This window comes from Saccopteryx bilineata, chromosome 4 (assembly GCF_036850765.1).
Source record: "Saccopteryx bilineata isolate mSacBil1 chromosome 4, mSacBil1_pri_phased_curated, whole genome shotgun sequence".
NCBI lineage: Eukaryota > Metazoa > Chordata > Mammalia > Chiroptera > Emballonuridae > Saccopteryx > Saccopteryx bilineata.
The window spans coordinates 79952210-79970784 of NC_089493.1; the positions used below are offsets into that span (position 1 = coordinate 79952210).

General features: G+C 44.4%; 1 protein-coding gene across 2 annotated transcripts in view; it reads right to left on the bottom strand.

Annotated features, from left to right (window-relative positions):
- RTF1 (RTF1 homolog, Paf1/RNA polymerase II complex component) overlaps positions 1–18575 on the bottom strand; it is a 65486-nt gene that overhangs the window by 2207 nt on the left and 44704 nt on the right. For both annotated transcript variants that reach the window (XM_066277024.1, XM_066277025.1), the window contains exons 6-16: positions 18334–18445; positions 16868–17003; positions 16211–16388; positions 9475–9557; positions 7201–7288; positions 6998–7105; positions 6337–6414; positions 5055–5176; positions 4803–4860; positions 1850–1927; positions 785–880 (exon numbers count right to left, since the gene is read on the bottom strand). In XM_066277024.1, coding sequence (XP_066133121.1) covers positions 785–880; positions 1850–1927; positions 4803–4860; positions 5055–5176; positions 6337–6414; positions 6998–7105; positions 7201–7288; positions 9475–9557; positions 16211–16388; positions 16868–17003; positions 18334–18445 — 1137 coding nt within the window. The remainder of the gene's footprint in view (positions 1–784; positions 881–1849; positions 1928–4802; positions 4861–5054; positions 5177–6336; positions 6415–6997; positions 7106–7200; positions 7289–9474; positions 9558–16210; positions 16389–16867; positions 17004–18333; positions 18446–18575) is intronic.

The following is an 18575-nucleotide window of genomic DNA, read 5'->3' on the forward strand; positions in this document are numbered from 1 at the left end:
ACTCTACCACTGAGCCAACTGACCAGAGCCTTAGTTGTTCATCAATTGCTTTCTCATATGTGCCTTGACCAGGGGGCTCCAGCTGAGCCAGGGGGCTCCCCTTTACTCAAGCCAGCAACCTTGGGCTTCAAGCCAGCAATTATGGGGTCATGTCTATGGTCCCATGCTTAAGCCTGTGATCCCACACTCAAGCTGATGACCTCAGAGTTTCGAACCTGGGTCTTCAGCATCCCCGGTTGACACTCTGCCCACTGCACCACAGCCTGGTCAGGCATGCCAACCTTCTGACCCAAGATTTCAGGAATTCCTGGGACAGTATGGGCTCCACAGGAAAAGACCTAACTTAGGCAGAAAAGTACTTCTAAATGGGTAGTTCCTCTTGGTTTAACATTTTAGTTTTTAGAGAGCTTTCACTTTTATAATCATCTGATCCTTATATGTTATCTGTACCTCCTAATTATCTGGTGAGGTAGGTAGAGTATAGAGTATTATACCCATTTTACATAAGAGAAAACGTGTATCAGAAGACTAGATGTCAGTTGCCTAAAGCTGCAGTGAAGCCCTTAGTTAAGTAAAGGTGTTGGATTTAGAATATAGGTCATCTGATCAAAATTTGCTAAATTTTTACTACAGTTGTACATAACTAAAATGGAGAAAGGATGGCCAAGGGGACTGTATGTTCCTCCAGGTGGGAAATCAAGTCCAAACTAGGCCAGGTGCTTGCTCTGGTGTCCAAGACAGCAACCTAGCTCCACAGGTCACAGGTAAGGTATGCTGCACTCACCTTGCTCATTTCCTTTGGAGCATCTGGTAGCACTCCAGAACCGTATTTTGCATTCAGCTGGGCCAAGATGGCAGCTTGAACAGCTGGGTCTCTAGACTAAAAGAGAAAATAAGTTATTTTATAGTGATTGTTCAACGCTCGCTCAGTCCTATTATGAGTCTATTTTTTTAGAAAAGATTTTATTGCCTGACCAGGTGGTGGCACAGTGGATAAAAGTGTCAACCTGGGGTGCTGAGGACCCAGGTTCAAAACCCTGAGGTCACCAGCTTGAGCGCAGGCTCACCCTACTTGAGCATGGGGTCACCGCTTGAGCAAGGGGTCACTGGCTCAGCTGGAGCCCCCTGGTCAAGGCACATTTGAAAAAGCAATCAATGAACAACTGAAGTACCACAACAAGTTGATGCTTCTCATCTCTCTCCCTTCCTGTCTGTCTGCCCCTCTCTGTCTCCAAAAAAAATTAAAAGATTTATTGATTTTAGAGAGGAGGGGAGAGAGAAAGAAAGGTGGGGGAGTGGAGGGGAACAGGAAGCATCAACTTGTGTAGAAGTTGCTTCTTGCACGTGCCTTGACCAGATAAGCCTGGGGTTTCAAACTGTCGACTTCAGGATCCCAGGTCAATGCTTTATCCTCTGCACCACCACAGGCCAGGCCCTACACTTTGATCCTTTCCCACCTACCACCACTAACATCACAAGCACCACAGTGGCCCCATTAGCAGGTCATTGGGGTTTTCCTCAAGGCAGCAAAAAGGGGCAATTAAAAGCAATGAAGTCAAGCCCAGCCTCACCAGGCCCAGGTAGGTGACCCAGTCTACACATTTCTAGCGTGTGTGGCATGAGGCACAGGGAGTTTATTCCACAGATTTCTGTAAATCCATGCCAGGTTTTTATTATCTAGACATCCTATAGCAAGATAAAAAAGGAAGTATCCAGACCCAAGAGTTTGAGGCAAGCAAATCCCACTAAGACAACATTATTTTTAACTTCTTTATTATTCTCCTAATGGAATTCATTTTATGTCCCAGAATCTAGGTCCTGACTAAAAACGTCCTCTTTAGGCACTCACATTAGAAACGATGGTAGGTTTGCACTGCCTCCTAGTAAAAGGATCCATCTGTTGGTTTTTCATGTTGTGACTTTCAGCCTGAAACAGAGAACATGCATTAAAGAACCATATTTCCTTTCCCCCTCCTCTCATCATAAGCTTACATATAAATAAGTCTTTGCAAAGGCCTGAAAAAAGCCAAACTATCATTCTTTTTCCCTTTAAGAACACCAGAGTAGATATAGGGGTAACAACCTAAGGAACAAAACTGGAAATAAATAAGAAAAAATACCTGCGTAGTAGAATCTAAGAATGAAGAGGGATAAGACAGAGCAGAAGATGGCTGCTTTTCATTATAAATTAATAAATTATGAGTGTATGTATGACTTATAGAGAGAGTATGTATGTTTTAAGTAAACATGTTATTTCAATAAACTTCAACAAGGGTCCTGGCTGGTTGGCTCAGTGGTAGAACATTGGCACAGCATGTGGATATCCTGGGTTCAATTCCTGGTCAAAGCACACAGAAGTGCTCATCTGTTTCTCCACTCCTCCCCCTCTCGCTTCTCTCTCTCTCCCTCTCTCTCTCTCTCTCTCTCTCTCTCTCTCTCTCTCTTCTCCTCCTTTCCTGCATCCCTGGCTCCATTGGAATGAGTTGGCCCTAGGCACCAAGGATGGTTCCATGGACTTGGCCTCAGGTGCTAAAAATCAGCTATGGTTCCAATGGAGCAAGGGCCCCAGCTAGGCAGAGCATCGCCCCCTAGTGGGCTTGCCGGGTGGATCCTGGTTGGGGCCCATGTGGGAGTCTGCCTCTCCATTCTCTCACTAAAAAAATAAAATAAACTCAAACAAGATGTAGAGAAGATTTCCTAACACTCCCCCCTTTTTAATTGAATTTATTGGGATGATACTAATAAAATTATATAGGTTTCAGTTATTTTATTTTTTAAATGTTTATTTTGGCCCTGGCTGGTATGCTCAGTGGATAGCATCAGTCTGATGTGCAGAAGTCCTGGGTTCAAACCCTGGTTAGAAGTGACCATCTGCTTCTCCCCCCCCTTCTCTTTCTTCTTAGCTAACAACCAGTGGCTCTACTGGATTCAGCACTGAGGATAGCTTGGTTGGCCCCAATGCATCAGCTACAGGTACTAAAAATAGCTCAGTTGATTTGAGCATCAGCCCAAGGCACGGGTTGCTATGTGAATCCCAGTTGGGGTGCATGCGGTAATCTAACTATCTCCCTTCCTTTCACTAAAAAAAAAAAGAAAATCTTATTGATTTTTAGAGAGGGAGGGGTGGAGAGAGAGAGAGACAGGAACGCTGATCTGCTCCTGTATGTGCCCTGATCAAGGATCAAATCAGCAACATCTGTGCTGTAGGACAATGCTTTAACTAACTGAGCTTCTGGCCAGGACAGTTATTTTATTTTTATTTATTTATTTATTTTTTCATTTTTTCCGAAGCTGGAAACAGGGAGGCAGTCAGACTCCCGCATGCGCCCAACCGGGATCCACCTGGCATGCCCACCAGGGGGGCGATGTTCTGCCCCTCTGGGGCGTCCAGAGCCATTCTAGCGCCAGAGGCAGAGGCCACAGAGCCATCCCCAGTGCCCAGGCCATCTTTGCTCCAATGGAGCCTCGGCTGCAGGGGGGGAAGAGAGAGACAGAGAGGAAGGAGAGGGGGAGGGGTGAAGAAGCAGATGGGCGCTTCTCCTGTGTGCCCTGGCCGGGAATTGAACCCGGGACCCCTGCACGCCAGGCCGACGCTCTACCGCTGAACCAACCGGCCAGGGCCCAGTTATTTTATTTTTAAAAAATGTTATTTTGGCCTGACCAGGTGGTGGCACAGTGGATAGAGTGTCAGACTGAAACTCAGAGGACCCGGGTTCAAAACCCTGAGGTCGCCAGCCTCAGCACAGGTTAATCTAGTTTGAGCAAGGCTCCCCAGCTTGAGCCCAAGGTTGCGGGCTTGAGCAAGGGGTCACTCGGTCTGCTGTAGCCCCCCAGTCAAGGCACATATGAGAAAGCAATCAATGAACAACTAAGGTGCTACAGCGAATAACTGATGCTTCTCATCTCTCTCCCTTCCTGTCTGTCTGTCCCTCTCTGTCTCAAACAACAACAAAAAAGTTATTTTGGCCCTGTGCGGTGGCTCAGTGGCTAAAGCATCAGCCCAGCATATGGATGTCCTGGATTCATTTCCCGGTCAAGGCACAAAGGAGAAGTAAGCATCTGCTTTTCTACCCCATCCCTCTCCTCCTTCTCTCCTTCCCCTTCTGCAGCCAGGGGTTCGATTATTTAGAGTCTAGAGCATGGCCTGGGAGCTGAAGATAGCTTCTGGGTGCTATTTTCTGCTTCAAGTGCTAAAAATAGCTTGGTACTCAAGCATCGGCCCAGATGGGGTTGCCAGTTATATTCCAGTTGGGGCACATGCAGGAATCTGCCTATCTCCCCTCCTCTCACCTAGAAAAAAAAAAATCTTTTTTTAATATTTAAAAAAAATTGATTTTTGTGAGATGGAGGGAGAGCAAGTGAGAGAAACATTAATTTGTTGTTTCTCTTATATATGCATTCATTAGTTGACTCTTTTTTTTAAAGACTTAATTATTTAAAATTTTATTTATTTATTTATTTATTCATTTTTAGAGAGGAGAGAGAGAGGGAGAGAGACAGAGAGAGAGAGAGAGAGAGAAGGGGGAGGAGCTGGAAGCATCAACTCCCATATGTGCCTTGACCAGGCAAGCCCAGGGTTTTGAACCGGTGACCTCAGCATTTCCAGGTCGACGCTTTATCCACTGTGCCACCATAGGTCAGGCTCATTAGTTGACTCTTATTTGTGCCCCAGCTGGGGATCGAACCCACAACTGTGGTGTATCATGATGACACTCTAACCAACGGAGCTACCCAGCCAGGGCTTATATTATTTTATTAATTGAAATTATTTCCAGTGATCCAAATAAAGTTGTTTTACATACCACAAGGGCCTTCTCAGACTCCACAATGTTCCATTCCCGGTTCCGCTGGTTGATGTAACTAGGGGTTGAATAAAAGGAATGAATCAGTGGGCTATGAAAGGAGGGAGAGAACCACTGAGTTCTGAGCTCAGAGATATGTGGAATCAGTGCAACACAACAAGTACAAGGCCACAGGCTCGCCTGATAACTGTGGCAAGGTCTGTGGGCCAAGAGTAGGAGCCCAATCAAAATAGACTCTGTAACACACCACACCTGATAGCAGATATGTTCTTGGTCCGCTGGCGGTCCAGGGCTTCTGCCCGCTCCTCCAGCTCATTCAGCTGGTCTTGGATTTGTTTGGCTTTGTCCTGATCCCCCAGGTCCTCAGCCATGGCCTGCACAGAGAAAAGCGTGTGTTTTTGTTATGATCTATATATATCAAATGTCCCCTGAATTCCTGCACAAGCAAGCTATTTCATTTGATGAACAAATGATGAGATGTAAAAGAATACTAAAAACAAACTTTTCAAATGCAAGGGTTTTTTTGTTTTGTTTTGTTTTGGTGACAGAGACAGAGAGAGACAGAGAGAGTCAGAGAGAGGGACAGATAGGGACAGACAGGAAGGGAGAGAGATGAGAAGCATCAACTCTTCTTTGCGGCACCTTAGTTGTTCATTGATTGCTTTCTCATATGTGCCTTGACTGGGGGGCTACAGCAGACTGAGTGACTCCTTGCTCAAGCCAGCAACCTTGGGCTCAAGCTGGTGAGCTTTGCTCAAACCAGATGAGCTCGCGCTCAAGCTGGCGACCTCAGGGTCTCAAACCTGGGTCCTCCGTGTCCCAGTCCAACCCTCTATCCACTGCGCCACCGCCTGGTCAGGCAGGAATTAATTTTTATTATAGTAATAACATCTTCTCATATAGCTACCTGGGCTCTGGGCCCCTGGTAGCTGTGATGTGTAACATTAATCTTAGCACCCAAGCCCTATATGGCTAAGTATCTCCAGGAAAGCTCACCTATCCCGAGGTGAAGAACAGACCACCACCTACTGCAGCAGGGCTTGGCAGTATCCTTCATTTGTTCAGACCCAGTGCTGATACTACCCTGGGGTTTGATTATACAGGAAACTGAAGTGATTAGAAAGTAGGAAAAATGGAACAAGCAGGATCCATTTCAATTTATAGAAAGAAAAATTTAGCCACCACTAACTTGATAGAAAGTGAGTAAGTTTGATTTCCACATAGCCTGTTATAGGACAGGGAAAGAGATTTTTTTTTTTTAATTTTAATTTCATTTATGTATGTATGTAATGATGCACTTGGATCAATCGAGCTATCTTCAGCACTCAGAGCCACGCTCAAACCAATCGAGCTGACTGCAGGAGGAAAAGAGGGAGAGAAGAGGGGAAAAATAGGGGGAGAGAAGCAGATGGTTGCTTCCCCTGTGTGCCTGACGGGAAATCTAACCTAGAACATCCATATACGTGGAGCCAATGCTTTATCCAGTAAGCCACTGGCCAGGGCCTGGGAAAGAGATTTGAGTGCAAGTCCTTACCTTTTCCTTTAGCAGCTGAGTCTTCTTCATAGCATAGTTGGGTGGAGCTTTCCTGAATCTTTCTTTCTCTTTTACAATCTGTACCAGAGAGGAGATACCAGCAGTGAGGTATTCCTAAACTATTTTTGTAGACAGGCATAAGTAAGCCCATTTTGGAGGCAAGCAGCTGGCAGCTGGTTATAAGGGGGCTGCTCTTCCTACAGCATTGTCATGTCCCATAGGGAGAGTGAGTTCGTTCCAAGGGGTACTATACTGCTTCCGGGTCATGGAGATTCTTCTGGGACAGTCTGAAGGAACATGCACCAATAAACAGCAGCAACCCAAAGGCCTGGTATATAAGAATAGCCACTGTTCAAGAGAACAGAGACCAAAGAACTTTAACAAAATGTTTTAGAGAAAAAAAACTCTCGAAGGGCCAAGCCTAGCAGAATACAGATCCCTGAAGCCTGACTACATCTCTACAGTCTATGACTTCAAATGAGAAAAAAATCTTGATAAACTATAAGTAGTAAAATAGTAACAACAGCATTCTCTTATCCTCATGCAATAGTACCATAGCATAGCTAAAATTATCAAGATATAGGAAAAAAAAAGAAAGTCATGCTCTTCTCTAAAACTGGTTCTTGATGAACTTACAGCTCTGGGGTACCAGTTTTCTTACCTCTTCAATGTCTTGATCATTGAATTTATAATTAAGAGCTTCTTTAATAGATAACTCCTTCTTATTGATTTCGTCTAGAGTGGGTAACTGCATGCCAGCAGAGAACATCTGGACCAAAAATGATAAAAGGTTATATTAAGGGATTTTGGAAAGAGAAACTGTTACTGTTTTCAGGAGCAACAGGTAGGTGTCTATCCACTTACCGCTTCTTTCCACTTCATGAATTCGCTTTCTGTGAATTCTTGGTTTGAGACAAACTCTAGGCGGAATACCCGTTGGTCATTGCCATGCCTACATAAAAAAGACAGCATCTCCAAGAATAGGTATTTTGACTGACGTACCAGCAAAGCAACCCTACCAGACTGTCTCTGTGGTTCTCAATCCTGGCTACCTTTTAGCATCATCAAGATTTATAAAACTTCCAGTGCCAAAGCAGCTATGTTCCAGCCTTAATTGTAGATTAACTGAATCAGAATCTCTGAGAATAGGAACCAGGCACTGGAATTAACAAACAAAACCAGGCTGTTCTAATGGGTAGCCAGGTTTAAGAATCAAAGCTAGCTCTGGAAACAAATGGACTTGGCCAGTACCTCAAAAGTCCATTTATAATAAAATCCATCACAACTGGCATCCAGAATGATTTTATATATATATAGACACACATACAAATGAATGACAAGAAAACCATTCCCTAGAGAACAAGAACACAGTCTTTCTTTTTTTTTTTTTTTCTTTCTGAAGCTGGAAACAGGGAGAGACAGTCAGACAGACTCCCGCATGCGCCCGACCGGGATCCACCCGGCACGCCCACCAGGAGTGATGCTCTGCCCACCAGGGGGCGGTGCTCTGCCCATCCTGGGCGTCGCCATGTTGCGACCAGAGCCACTCTAGCGCCTGGGGCAGAGGCCACAGAGCCATCCCCCAGCGCCCGGGCCATCTTTGCTCCAATGGAGCCTTGGCTGCGGGAGGGGAAGAGAGAGACAGAGAGGAAGGCGCGGCGGAGGGGTGGAGAAGCAAATAGGTGCTTCTCCTGTGTGCCCTGGCCGGGAATCGAACCCGGGTCCTCCGCACGCTAGGCCGACGCTCTACCACTGAGCCAACCGGCCAGGGCCAAGAACACAGTCTTTCAATTGACCTATGTGCTAACAAAGTGAGTCAGTGCCATTCTCCTAGAGACGCTTGTTGCACATCATGACCACTGCCTTCCCCACTGGTTCTTTTCAAATAGACAAAGACAGATAATGGGGACAGGAAAGAGAATGGAGAGGGCCATTAAAGACCAAATTAGGCCATGGTAGAGTTGTGTCTATTACCTGCTATTTGCAGTGGTCATGGCAAACTGCTTCTAGTCCTTCCTATATGGGACTTTAGAATTTTTAGGCTCTAAGAGGGAGGGATTTGTGTGTGTCTGTTTTGTTCTTTTTTTTTTTTTTTTTTTTTTAAGAGACAGAGAGAGAGTCAGAGAGAGGGATAGATAGGAACAGAGAGAGATGAGAAGCATCAATCATCAGTTTTTTGTTGCGACACCTTAGTTGTTCATTGATTGCTTTCTCATATGTGCCTTGACCGCGGGCTGTCAGCAGACCGAGTAACCCCAGGCTCAAACCAGATGAGCCCGCCCTCAAGCTGGTGACCTCGGGGTCTCGAACCTGGGTCTTCTGCATCCCAGTCCCACGCTCTATCCACTGCACCACCGCCTGGTCAGACTCCCGTTTTTTTTGTTTGTTTGTTTTGTTTTTACAGAGACAGAGAGAGAAAGAGGGAGAGGGATAGAAAGGGACAGACAGGAACAAAGAGAGATGAGAAGCATCAATCGTTAGTTTTTCATTGTGACACCTTAGTTGTTCATTGATTGCTTTCTCATATATGCCTTGACTGCGGGCCTTCAGCAGATCGAGTAGCCCCTTGCTGGAGCCAGCAACCTTGGGTTCAAGCTGGTGGGCTTTTGCTCAAGCCAGATGAGCCCGTGTTCAAGCTGGAGACTTCGGGTACTCGAACCTGGGTCCTCTGCATCCCAGTCCCATGCTCTATCCACTGCGCCACCGCCTGGTCAGGCCAGACTCTGTTTTGTTCTTGTCTCTATCCTGATGTCTAGAACAGTGGCATGTAGCAGGCATTCAGTAAATATGTTTCCAAAGAAGAAACTAAATCCAGAAAGATGGCCTAACTTGTCAAAGATCAGGTTAAGTGACAGAGCCAGAACCAGAAGCAAGTCTCCCGATCAATCAGGCAATGCCTGCAGGGCTATGAGAGAAGGGGGTTTCACAACCTGACTTGTTTTTTCTGTACGTCCTCCTATACTTCATATCCCTGATGTGACCTAAGAGATATATCCCACTTTCCCTCTAGGCAACAGCAGAATAAAAGTTTCCCTCCAATTCCCAGAAAAACATCACATTGGGAGAGAATGACAGCCCACACAGGCAATGCCTGCTTGCAATGGAAAAAAAGCTGCCACACAGAAACACCTTTCCTACCGTAATTGTAGCCCTTTGTTTGTTCTGGTGCCACCAAGCTGGTAAACCTTGGCGGTTTCCACAACACCCGTGATCTCAGCAACCTAAGTGAAAGAACAGAGAAAATATTAAAAAGACTCTTTCAGAGCTCTCCACACCACTCTCTTTGGCTCCATCTACCTGAATGCAGACGAATGGTCCTGCACTGAGAGGAGCACACAGCTGAGGTCTGTTCTGGGCCCCTTTCTTAGGTTTAGAACAGATGGTCAGATGAGAAACAAGCAATGAACAACTAAAGTGCTACAACTAAAAGTGATACTTCTCATCTTTCCCTTCCTGTCATTCTCTCTTAAATGAATGAATGAATGAATGAATGAATGAATGAATGAATGAATGAAGCCCATGGCCAGCTATTAAGCCCCATGCCCAGGGAGAGGAGGCAGTGAGCCTGGTTGGGTCTTATTAGAAGCTTCCCCTCCAACTTAATTCTCCTTTACTAGGGGATGTACTTGGAACTTCTGAGGCCAGTTTTATCAACCAAATATGAAGACCACAGAAGTCAGCTTCTGTTGCCAAGCTTCCCATGGTATTGTATGTTATGTTAAAACCATACAACCCAGGAAAAAGAAAAATGGAAAAAGAAAAACAGTTATGTTCCAGCCATACAGACCACAGAAGCAGTGCTGGAACCCACTAAATAACCTCTATTAGGTTGGAGGGCTTTTCTTTCTTTCATAATAACCACAGTATTAATTCCCTGTTCCAGAAGCCACTTAGTTTGTAACATGAAAAATTTTCATTTATAGCAATTACTCAAATAATGTCATTTTGTTGTAACATTGATAAATAAAAAATTGATTTTTTTTTTTTTACAGAGACAGAGAGAGAGAGTCAGAGAGAGGGATAGACAGACAAGAACAGAAAGATGAGAAGCATCAATCATTAGTTTTTCGTTATGCGTTGTGACACCTTAGTTGTTCACTGATTGCTTTCTCATATGTGCCTTCAGCAGACCGAGTAACCCCTTGCTGGAGCCAGCGACCTTGGGTCCAAGCTGGTGAGCTTTGCTCAAACCAGATGAGCCCGTGCTCAAGCTGGTGACCTCGGGGTCTCGAATCTGGGTCTTCCGCATCCCAGTCCAACGCTCTATCCACTGCGCCACCGCCTGATCAGGCCAAATTTGATTCTTGGACAGGGCTATTGTATGTGTGGTTAGCAGATTCTTTCCAGTCAGTGTGGTTTTTCTCTGGGGACTCCAGTTTCTTCTCACATTTCAAAGATGTGCACACATAAGGTGAACTGTTATGTCTACAATGTCCCGGTCTGAGTGTATATGAGTGCGTCCTGTGATAGAAGAACACTGTGCGTGTGTGTTGGGGGGTGAGGGCCATGTTCCTGCCTTGTGCCCTGCTACCCATGACTCTGACCCAGAAGTGGGTTAAAAAAAAGTTATTATTGCCCTGGCCAGTTGGCTCAGTGGTAGAGAGAGTGTTGGCCAGGTGTGTGGAAGTCCAGGGTTCAATTCCCCGTCAGGTCACACAGAAGAAGTGGCCATCTACTTTTCCATCCATCCCCCTCTCCCTTCTCTCTCCCTCTTTCTCTCTCTCTTCTCCTCCCGCAGCCATGATTGGTTGGAGCAAGTTGGCCCCGGGTGCTGAGGATGGCTCCATGGCCTCACCTCAGGCACTAAAATAGCTCAATTGCCAAGCAAGGGAGCAAAGGCCCCAGATGGGCAGAGCATCACCCCATAGGCATCTTGCTGGGTAGATCCCAGTCAGGGTACATGCCAGGGAGTCTGTCTCTCTGCCTCCCTGCTTCTCACTTAAGAAAAAATTTTTTAAAAACTATCTTGTTTTTATTATGTTTATTTGTACTAACTTCCTGTTTTTATAAATCATTTATTTTTCAATTACAGTTGACATACATTAGTTTCAGGTGTACAACCCAGTGATTAGACATTGTATAACTTACTAAGTGATCATCCAAACCTCATATCCATCTGACACCATATATAGTTATTAATTATTGACTATATTCCCTACCCTACTCTACATCTCCATGACTATTCTCTTAGTACCAACAGTACTTCTAATACTGTCACTTTTTTCACCCAGATTCCCTCCCATCTGACAACCATTAAAACATTCTCTATATCTACAAATCTGTTTCTGTCCTGCTTATTTTTTTAGATTCAATTGTTGATAGATATGTATTTATTGACACTTTACTGTTCATTTTTTCTTTGTGTGTATGAAGAGACATACAGACAGAGAGAAGGATAAGGACAGACAGACAGGAAGATAGAGAAGCATAAAATTTTCATTGCAGCTCCTTAGTTGTTCATTGATTTCTTTCTCATATGTGCCTTAATGGGGGGGGGGGGTACAGCAGAGCAAGTGACCTCCTGCTCAAGCCAGCGACCTTGGCCTTCAAGCCAGTGACCTTTGGGCCTCGAACCTGGGTCCTCTGCATCCTAGTCTGATGCTCTATCCACTGCGTGGCTGCCTGGTTAGGCTCTTGCTGCTTTTAAGATGCTCTTTGTGGCCCTGGCCAGGGTGTGTGGCTCAGTGGATAAAGCATTGTCCTGGTAAACCAAGGTCATGGGTTCAATACCTGCTCAGGGCACACACGAAAAGCAATCAATGAGAGAGCAACTAAACGGAACGATGAATTGATGCTTCTCTCTCTAAGTCAATGAAAAAAAAAGATTGTGTCTTTGTCTTTTAATCTTTTACATTTCAATTATGATGAACCTTGAATGAGCCTCTTGTGTTCATTTTGTTTGAGACTCTGTGCTTCCTAGACTTGGATGTCTATTTCCTTTACCAGGTTAGGGAAGTTTTGTCATTATTTTTTCAAACAGGTTTTCGATTTCTTTCTCTTTTCTCTTCTCCTTCCAGCAAACCCCTGCAGCAAATCATGGTACATTTCAAGTTGTCCCAGACTCCTTGCACTACTTCATTTACCTTATTTCTTTGGATTCTTTTTTTTTTCTTTGTTCTAACTGGGTATTTCTTGCTTCCTTTGATTCCAAATCACTGTTGTGATTCTGTTTCATCTACTCTACTGTTGATTTCCTATAAATTATTCATTTTAAAGTTTTTTTAATTTTATTCATTTTAGAGAGGAGAGAGAGAGAGAGAGAGAGAGAGAGAAAGAAGAGAAGAGAAGAGAAGAGAAGAGAAGAGAAGAGAAGAGAAGAGAAGAGAAGAGAAGAGGGGAGGAGCTGGAAACATCAACTCCCATATGTGCCCCAGGCAAGCCCAGGGTTTTGAACTGGCGACTTCAGCATTTCCAGGTCGACGCTTTATCCACTGCGCCACCACAGGTCAGGCCTAAATTATTCTTTTTGTGTATGTGTGTGTCAGAGACAGAGAGAGAGAGAGAGAAGGACAGAAAGGGACAAACAGGAAGGGAGAGAGATGAGAAGCATCACGTCTTTGTTGCGGCACTTTAGTTGTTCACTGACTGCTTTCTCATATGTGCCTTGACTGGGGGCTACAGCAGAGTGAGTAACCCCTTGCTCGAGCCAGTGACCTTGGGCTGAAGCTGGTGAGCCTTGCTAAAACCAGATGAGCCTGCACTCAAAGCTGGTGACCTTGGGGTCTCGAACCTGGGTCCTCTGTGTCCCAGTTCCATGTTCTATCCACTGTGCCACCAGCTGGTCAGGTTCTTATAAATTATTCTTCATTCAAGTTAGTGTATCCTTCATTTCTGGCTAATTCCTTCTTACGGTTTCCATGTCCTTTTTATGCTGTTGAAGTTCTTAGTTCATGTACTCTTCCCCTAAGTTCATTAAGCATCCCTATAACCAGTGTTTTGAATTCTGTATCAAATAGATTGCTTGTCTCCATTTTGTTTAGCTCTTTTCCTCGAGTTTTGTTCTGTCCTTTCATTTGGGACATGTTTGTTTTCTCATTCTGGCAATCTCCATGTGTTTGTTTCTACATATTAGTGGAACTGCTATGTCTCCCAGAGTTGGTAGAATGGCCTAATGTAGTAGGTGTCTTGTAGGGCCCAGTGGCATCGCCTCTTCATCAATCTGGACACTCCAGGTGTGCTCACCGTGTGGACTGTGTATACACTTCTTTTGTAGTTGAGCCTTGATTACTATTGGCACATCAATGGGAAAGACTTATCCTCAGATCCATCATGCAAGGATTGGCTGCAACCACTGTGGAGAACAACTGTGCAGATGCCAGCCCCATAGAACAGGACTTACTTCAGTGGGGCTCTGGTGCCCACTGAGTCTGCACCTTGAACGTGTTGCTTTGGAGGTGGCTAAATGTGGTCTGAAGCTGTCCATCGGGTGTGCTGGCTCTGGGGCCTCCCAGGAAGTGCAGGCCAAGGCTAGCCACCACCTATGTTCTGCGTGGGGCCACCTGGCATGAGCTACAAAACAACCTTTATTTTTTTAAAAGATTTTATTTATCCATTTTAGAGAGGGTGGAGAGAGAGAGAGAGAGAGAGAGAGAGAGAAGGAGGGAGGGAGGAAGGGAGGAAGGGAGGGAGGGAGAAAGAAAGGAGAAGGAGCAGGAAGCATCAACTCCCATATGTGCCTTGGCCAGACATGCCCAGGATTTTGAACTGGCGACCTCTGCATTCCAGGTCGATGCTTTATCCTCTGCGCCACCACAAGTCATGCACAAAGCAATCTTTAGATAGCTGCTAACTGTGTTCGGTTTAGAGGTGCCAAGGAGAGGCCAAATTGTGAACCAAGGCAGGTTACCACTAGTGCTAGGCCTGGGGCCACTTAGTAAGAAGTATAGGGCACATCAAGGCCAGATGCTGCTTATTTGAGAGATTTTAAGAAAGTTTGAAGCATGAGGGAAGACAGGCCATTCATATGGAAAAGCTACTGGAAAAAGCTTTGGTGAGGCATCCAGTTGGTCGGGCTGTATCTCAGGAAATCACCACCACAGTGGGGTGAACAGTGGAAAGCGGAGTTGATGGAGACACAGGTATGGCACCTGCCTGCCAGCTCTGTGGGGGAAGGGCTCAGAAAAAGAACAATGGCTTCTGCTAGCCCTTCTGTCTGGAAGAAAGCTGTCCTTTTAGCTGTCGCCCTGATGCCAGACACTTTGGTTCATTCCTGTAGGTCCCTGGTGCCTTTTGAGCTGCTGCCTCAACACTGAAACTCAGAGGGAGTGAGTCTGAGTAAGTCTATGTGCAGGCCCCATGTCTGGGGCTCCAGAAGTCCTCTGTCTCACTCAGCGTCAATCTCTACTGGTTTTTACAGCCAAAAGTTATGGGAACTTCTCTTCCTAACACTGGAGCCCTGGGCTGGAGGGCCTGGGACCATTGTTCCTCAGAGGGGACCTCTGCAGCCCATATATCCCTCTAATTATTATCTGCTAAACTTGGATATGGGTCCAGCCTGTTTCATGTCTCTGCCCCTCCTACCAGTCTCCCTGTGGCTTCTCATTTATGTCCTCAGTTGAAGGACTTCCATTCAGCTAGACTTCAGATGGTTCTGAATGATGGTTGTTCTGTAGTCTATTTTTATTTTTAATGTGGGTGTAGGATAGTGGTCGGCAAACCGTGGCTCACAAGTCACATGCGGCTCTTTGGCCCCTTGAGTGTGGCTCTTCCACAAAATACCACATGCGGGCACTACCTCGATAAGGAATGTACCTACCTATATAGTTTAAGTTTAAAAAATTTGGCTCTCAAAAAAAATTTCAGGCCCTGGCCGGTTGGCTCAGTGGTAGAGCGTCGGCCTGGCGTGCGGGAGTTCCGAGTTTGATTCCCGGCCAGGGCACACAGGAGAAGCGCCCATCTGCTTCTCCACCCCTCCCCCTCTCCTTCCTCTCTGTCTCTCTGTTCCCCTCCCGCAGCCGAGGCTCCATTGGAGCAAAGTTTGCCACTCGCTGAGGATGGCTCTGTGGCCTCTGCCTCAGGCACTAGAATGGCTCTGATTGCAGCAGAGCAACGCCCCAGATGGGTAGAGCATCGCCCCTGGTGGGCATGCCGGGTGGATCCCGGTCGGGTGCATGCGGGAGTCTGTCTGACTGCCTCCCTGTTTCCAACTTGAGAAAAATACAAAAAAACAAAACAAAACAAAACAAACAAAAAAAAATTTCAATCATTGCACTGTTGATATTTGGCTCTGTTGACTAATGAGTTTGCTGACCACTGGTGTAGGAAGATGCAACTATGCCGACACCTTGACCAGACACACCTTACTTGTTTGTATTAATCTTTCTTGAATGTATGTATGACTCACATTTAATTCAATGTTTAATATTAAAAGTTCTGGGTCTCTATTTAGACATTTGGTGATGTTTTTGTGACCAGACATATGTCACAGAAACTTATTTACATCAATTAACCTATGATAAAACTGGCTACACTGTATTTATTCTGTTTGACTTGAAGTTCATTTTCAAGAACCTATCAAAGACTTTTAGTGAGGACTTACTGTATTATTTTTCAAATGAACAAACCTTCCAGGTTATGTAACAACAAACACTTCATAAGTGTCTCTCTTCTTGCTCTGATATGAAGGAAAGTAGAGAAAGGTATTTTAAATTCAAACCAATGAGGCCCTTCATCTCTCAATTTTCTTCCTGGCATCAGTTCATGCATGATCCCTAGTTATTTCAGATCATCAGTATTCTGCAGGAATCTCGATTAGAGTTTATTTTCCCATCAAGTGGGAATAGAAGAGAGACAGATTTACGTAGTACCTCTTACTCCCAACTGTGAATCATTACGTTTAAAACATAAATAATTGTCCAATGAAAGAAACACCAACCCGGTAAACTGGTTTGCTGTTGTGGTTTCCGATGCCAATCCTTACGAAACATCCTGTGACAGTTTTAGCAAAGAAAGGCATATGACACCAACGCTCTAGCTTATGCCGTGATAACCGAATCCGATTCAATTCTTCGGGTAAGGAGACTGGCTGTGATTTTGGAGGAATCTCTTCTTTCCTGTGAGGAACAAAGAAAAATGGAAAAAAGTGGTTATCACAAACGGATCAAGATAATTAAATTACTATACCAATTTTTTAAAACTTCACACAAAGTATATGTGATTAAGGCAGAAGGAGAAAAAAAATGAGCCAACAAAAAAGAGTGGTAACAGAATCCTGTTCCTAACAGTACTTAACTGTGTTCCTGCCAGCCCAGAAACAGATCGGAGTAAGAACACAAATGGAAGCTCCTGGACAATGTGAGGGCGACATGAAGTTAGTTCCTACTTACTGGGACCAAATGAAATGTCAAGGGCTACAGGCCAACAGCCAAGGCAGGAACATGTCTGGGCAAATATACTGGAACCTTGTCTCAGTAATTCAGAGTACTGAACCAAACAAGATTCACAGCCCAAACAGGGAGAATTCAGAAACCACACTAAGCTTCTTTTCAAAGAATCAACCTAGACTACCTGACCAAAATGGACACAAGCTTACTCTTCTTCTTCATCAGATGATGATGTTCGGGACGAGCGGTCTGACTTTTCACTGGACTTGTCATCCTCTTCCTCCTCCTCATCGTCAGAGTACACCTCACTGGTTTTTAATGGCTGCTTTTTGGCGAGGAGCTCAGCTGAAAAGAAATGGAAAATGTTTACCTCGGTTCTCTCAATGAACTTGAAGATTCTTCACCTTTGAAAAAGAACTGACACATGGAAAATGACTTCATAGCTCTATTCTCTCTGCACTGGATTGTGATTACTTGAGCTATATACCAAAGTGAGTTAAACCAAGAGTTAAAATCATTTAGGCACCAAACATCAAGCCTCAGCTGACAAAAAACAAGGCTGGAAGATTGTTGCTAAATGGGCCGAAAGGGTTACCAATGCTACTGACAGTTGTATTTTTTCTTTTTATGACAATTATCTATTACTGCACTCAATACACTTGGTGATGGGCAGAAAAAATGGGGGAAATTTAAGATGTCTTCAGAGAATTTTTGAATAAAACTATATGGTAACTGTCTGAACTACTCTACTTTGTTGCTGTAGTTAGAAAGCAGCTATAGACAATCAAGAGACAAATGGGCATCCCTGTACGTATTCCAATAAAATTTTATTTACAAAATGTAGTTTATCAACTGCTGCTTGACATAAAAACTAAGGAGTGATTTCTAGGATAAACAATTAAGTGAAAAGAAGCAAGGTAGATAAAAGTGCATATAGTGTGCTACCATTAATCTAAAATAGTAGGTGAGTCTGTGTCCTTTTGTATAGGAAGAAAAGGAAAAATATAAAAAGAAATTAAGAGGTTACCAGTTATGGGAAGAAGGCAAGTTGTGAAATAGAAAGGTATATAAATATTTTTTACTATACTGTGTTTAGCATATTTACTTTTGGAACCTTGTATTTATGTAATCATAAAATAAAATATGCCTGACCAGGTGGTGGTGCAGTGAACAGAGCCTTGGCCTGGGACATTGAGGACCCAGGTTTGAAACCCCAAAGTTGCTGGCTTGAGTACGAGGTCATAGGCATGACCCATTGGTCACTGGCTTGAAGCCCAAGATTGCTGGCTTCGGCAAGGGGTCACTGGCTTGGTTGGAGCATCCCACCTCTCCCCTCCCCTAGTCAAGGCACATATGAGAAGCAATCAATGAGCAACTAAGGTGCCGCAACTATGAGTTGATGCTTCTCATCTCTCCCCCTTCCTGTCTGTCCCTCCATCTCTCTCTCTCTCTCTCTCTAAAAAGAAAAAAAAAATTTTATTGTAATTCCAGAGCAAAAAAAACAAAATCCGATTGGCTACTAGAAGATGATAGGTGCATGGAGATTCGCTATACAATACTCTGTGTTCGAAATTTCCCATTAAAAACAGACACAGAAAGGAAAAAATAAAAATAGGCACCAGGAAATCAGATCATACGATCAAAGACACAAAGTAGCATTACATTTTCCCTTTACCTGTTCTGTTCTTCCGTTTTTCTCTCTCTGCTTTTAGCTCCTCCATGGCTTGAGATTTCTTATCTAGTTTTTCATCCCGTTTGGAACGCCGTTCCTTGTTGTGGGATGTTACCTGGGAAGGGAAAGAGATGTAGGATGGCTCTTTTTACCAACTGCTGATAAGATTTTCTATGCCCCACAATTAATCATTCAGTTCTTCACTGTGAATCTACATTGGCTACAGAAACTGAAATTTGTTTAAA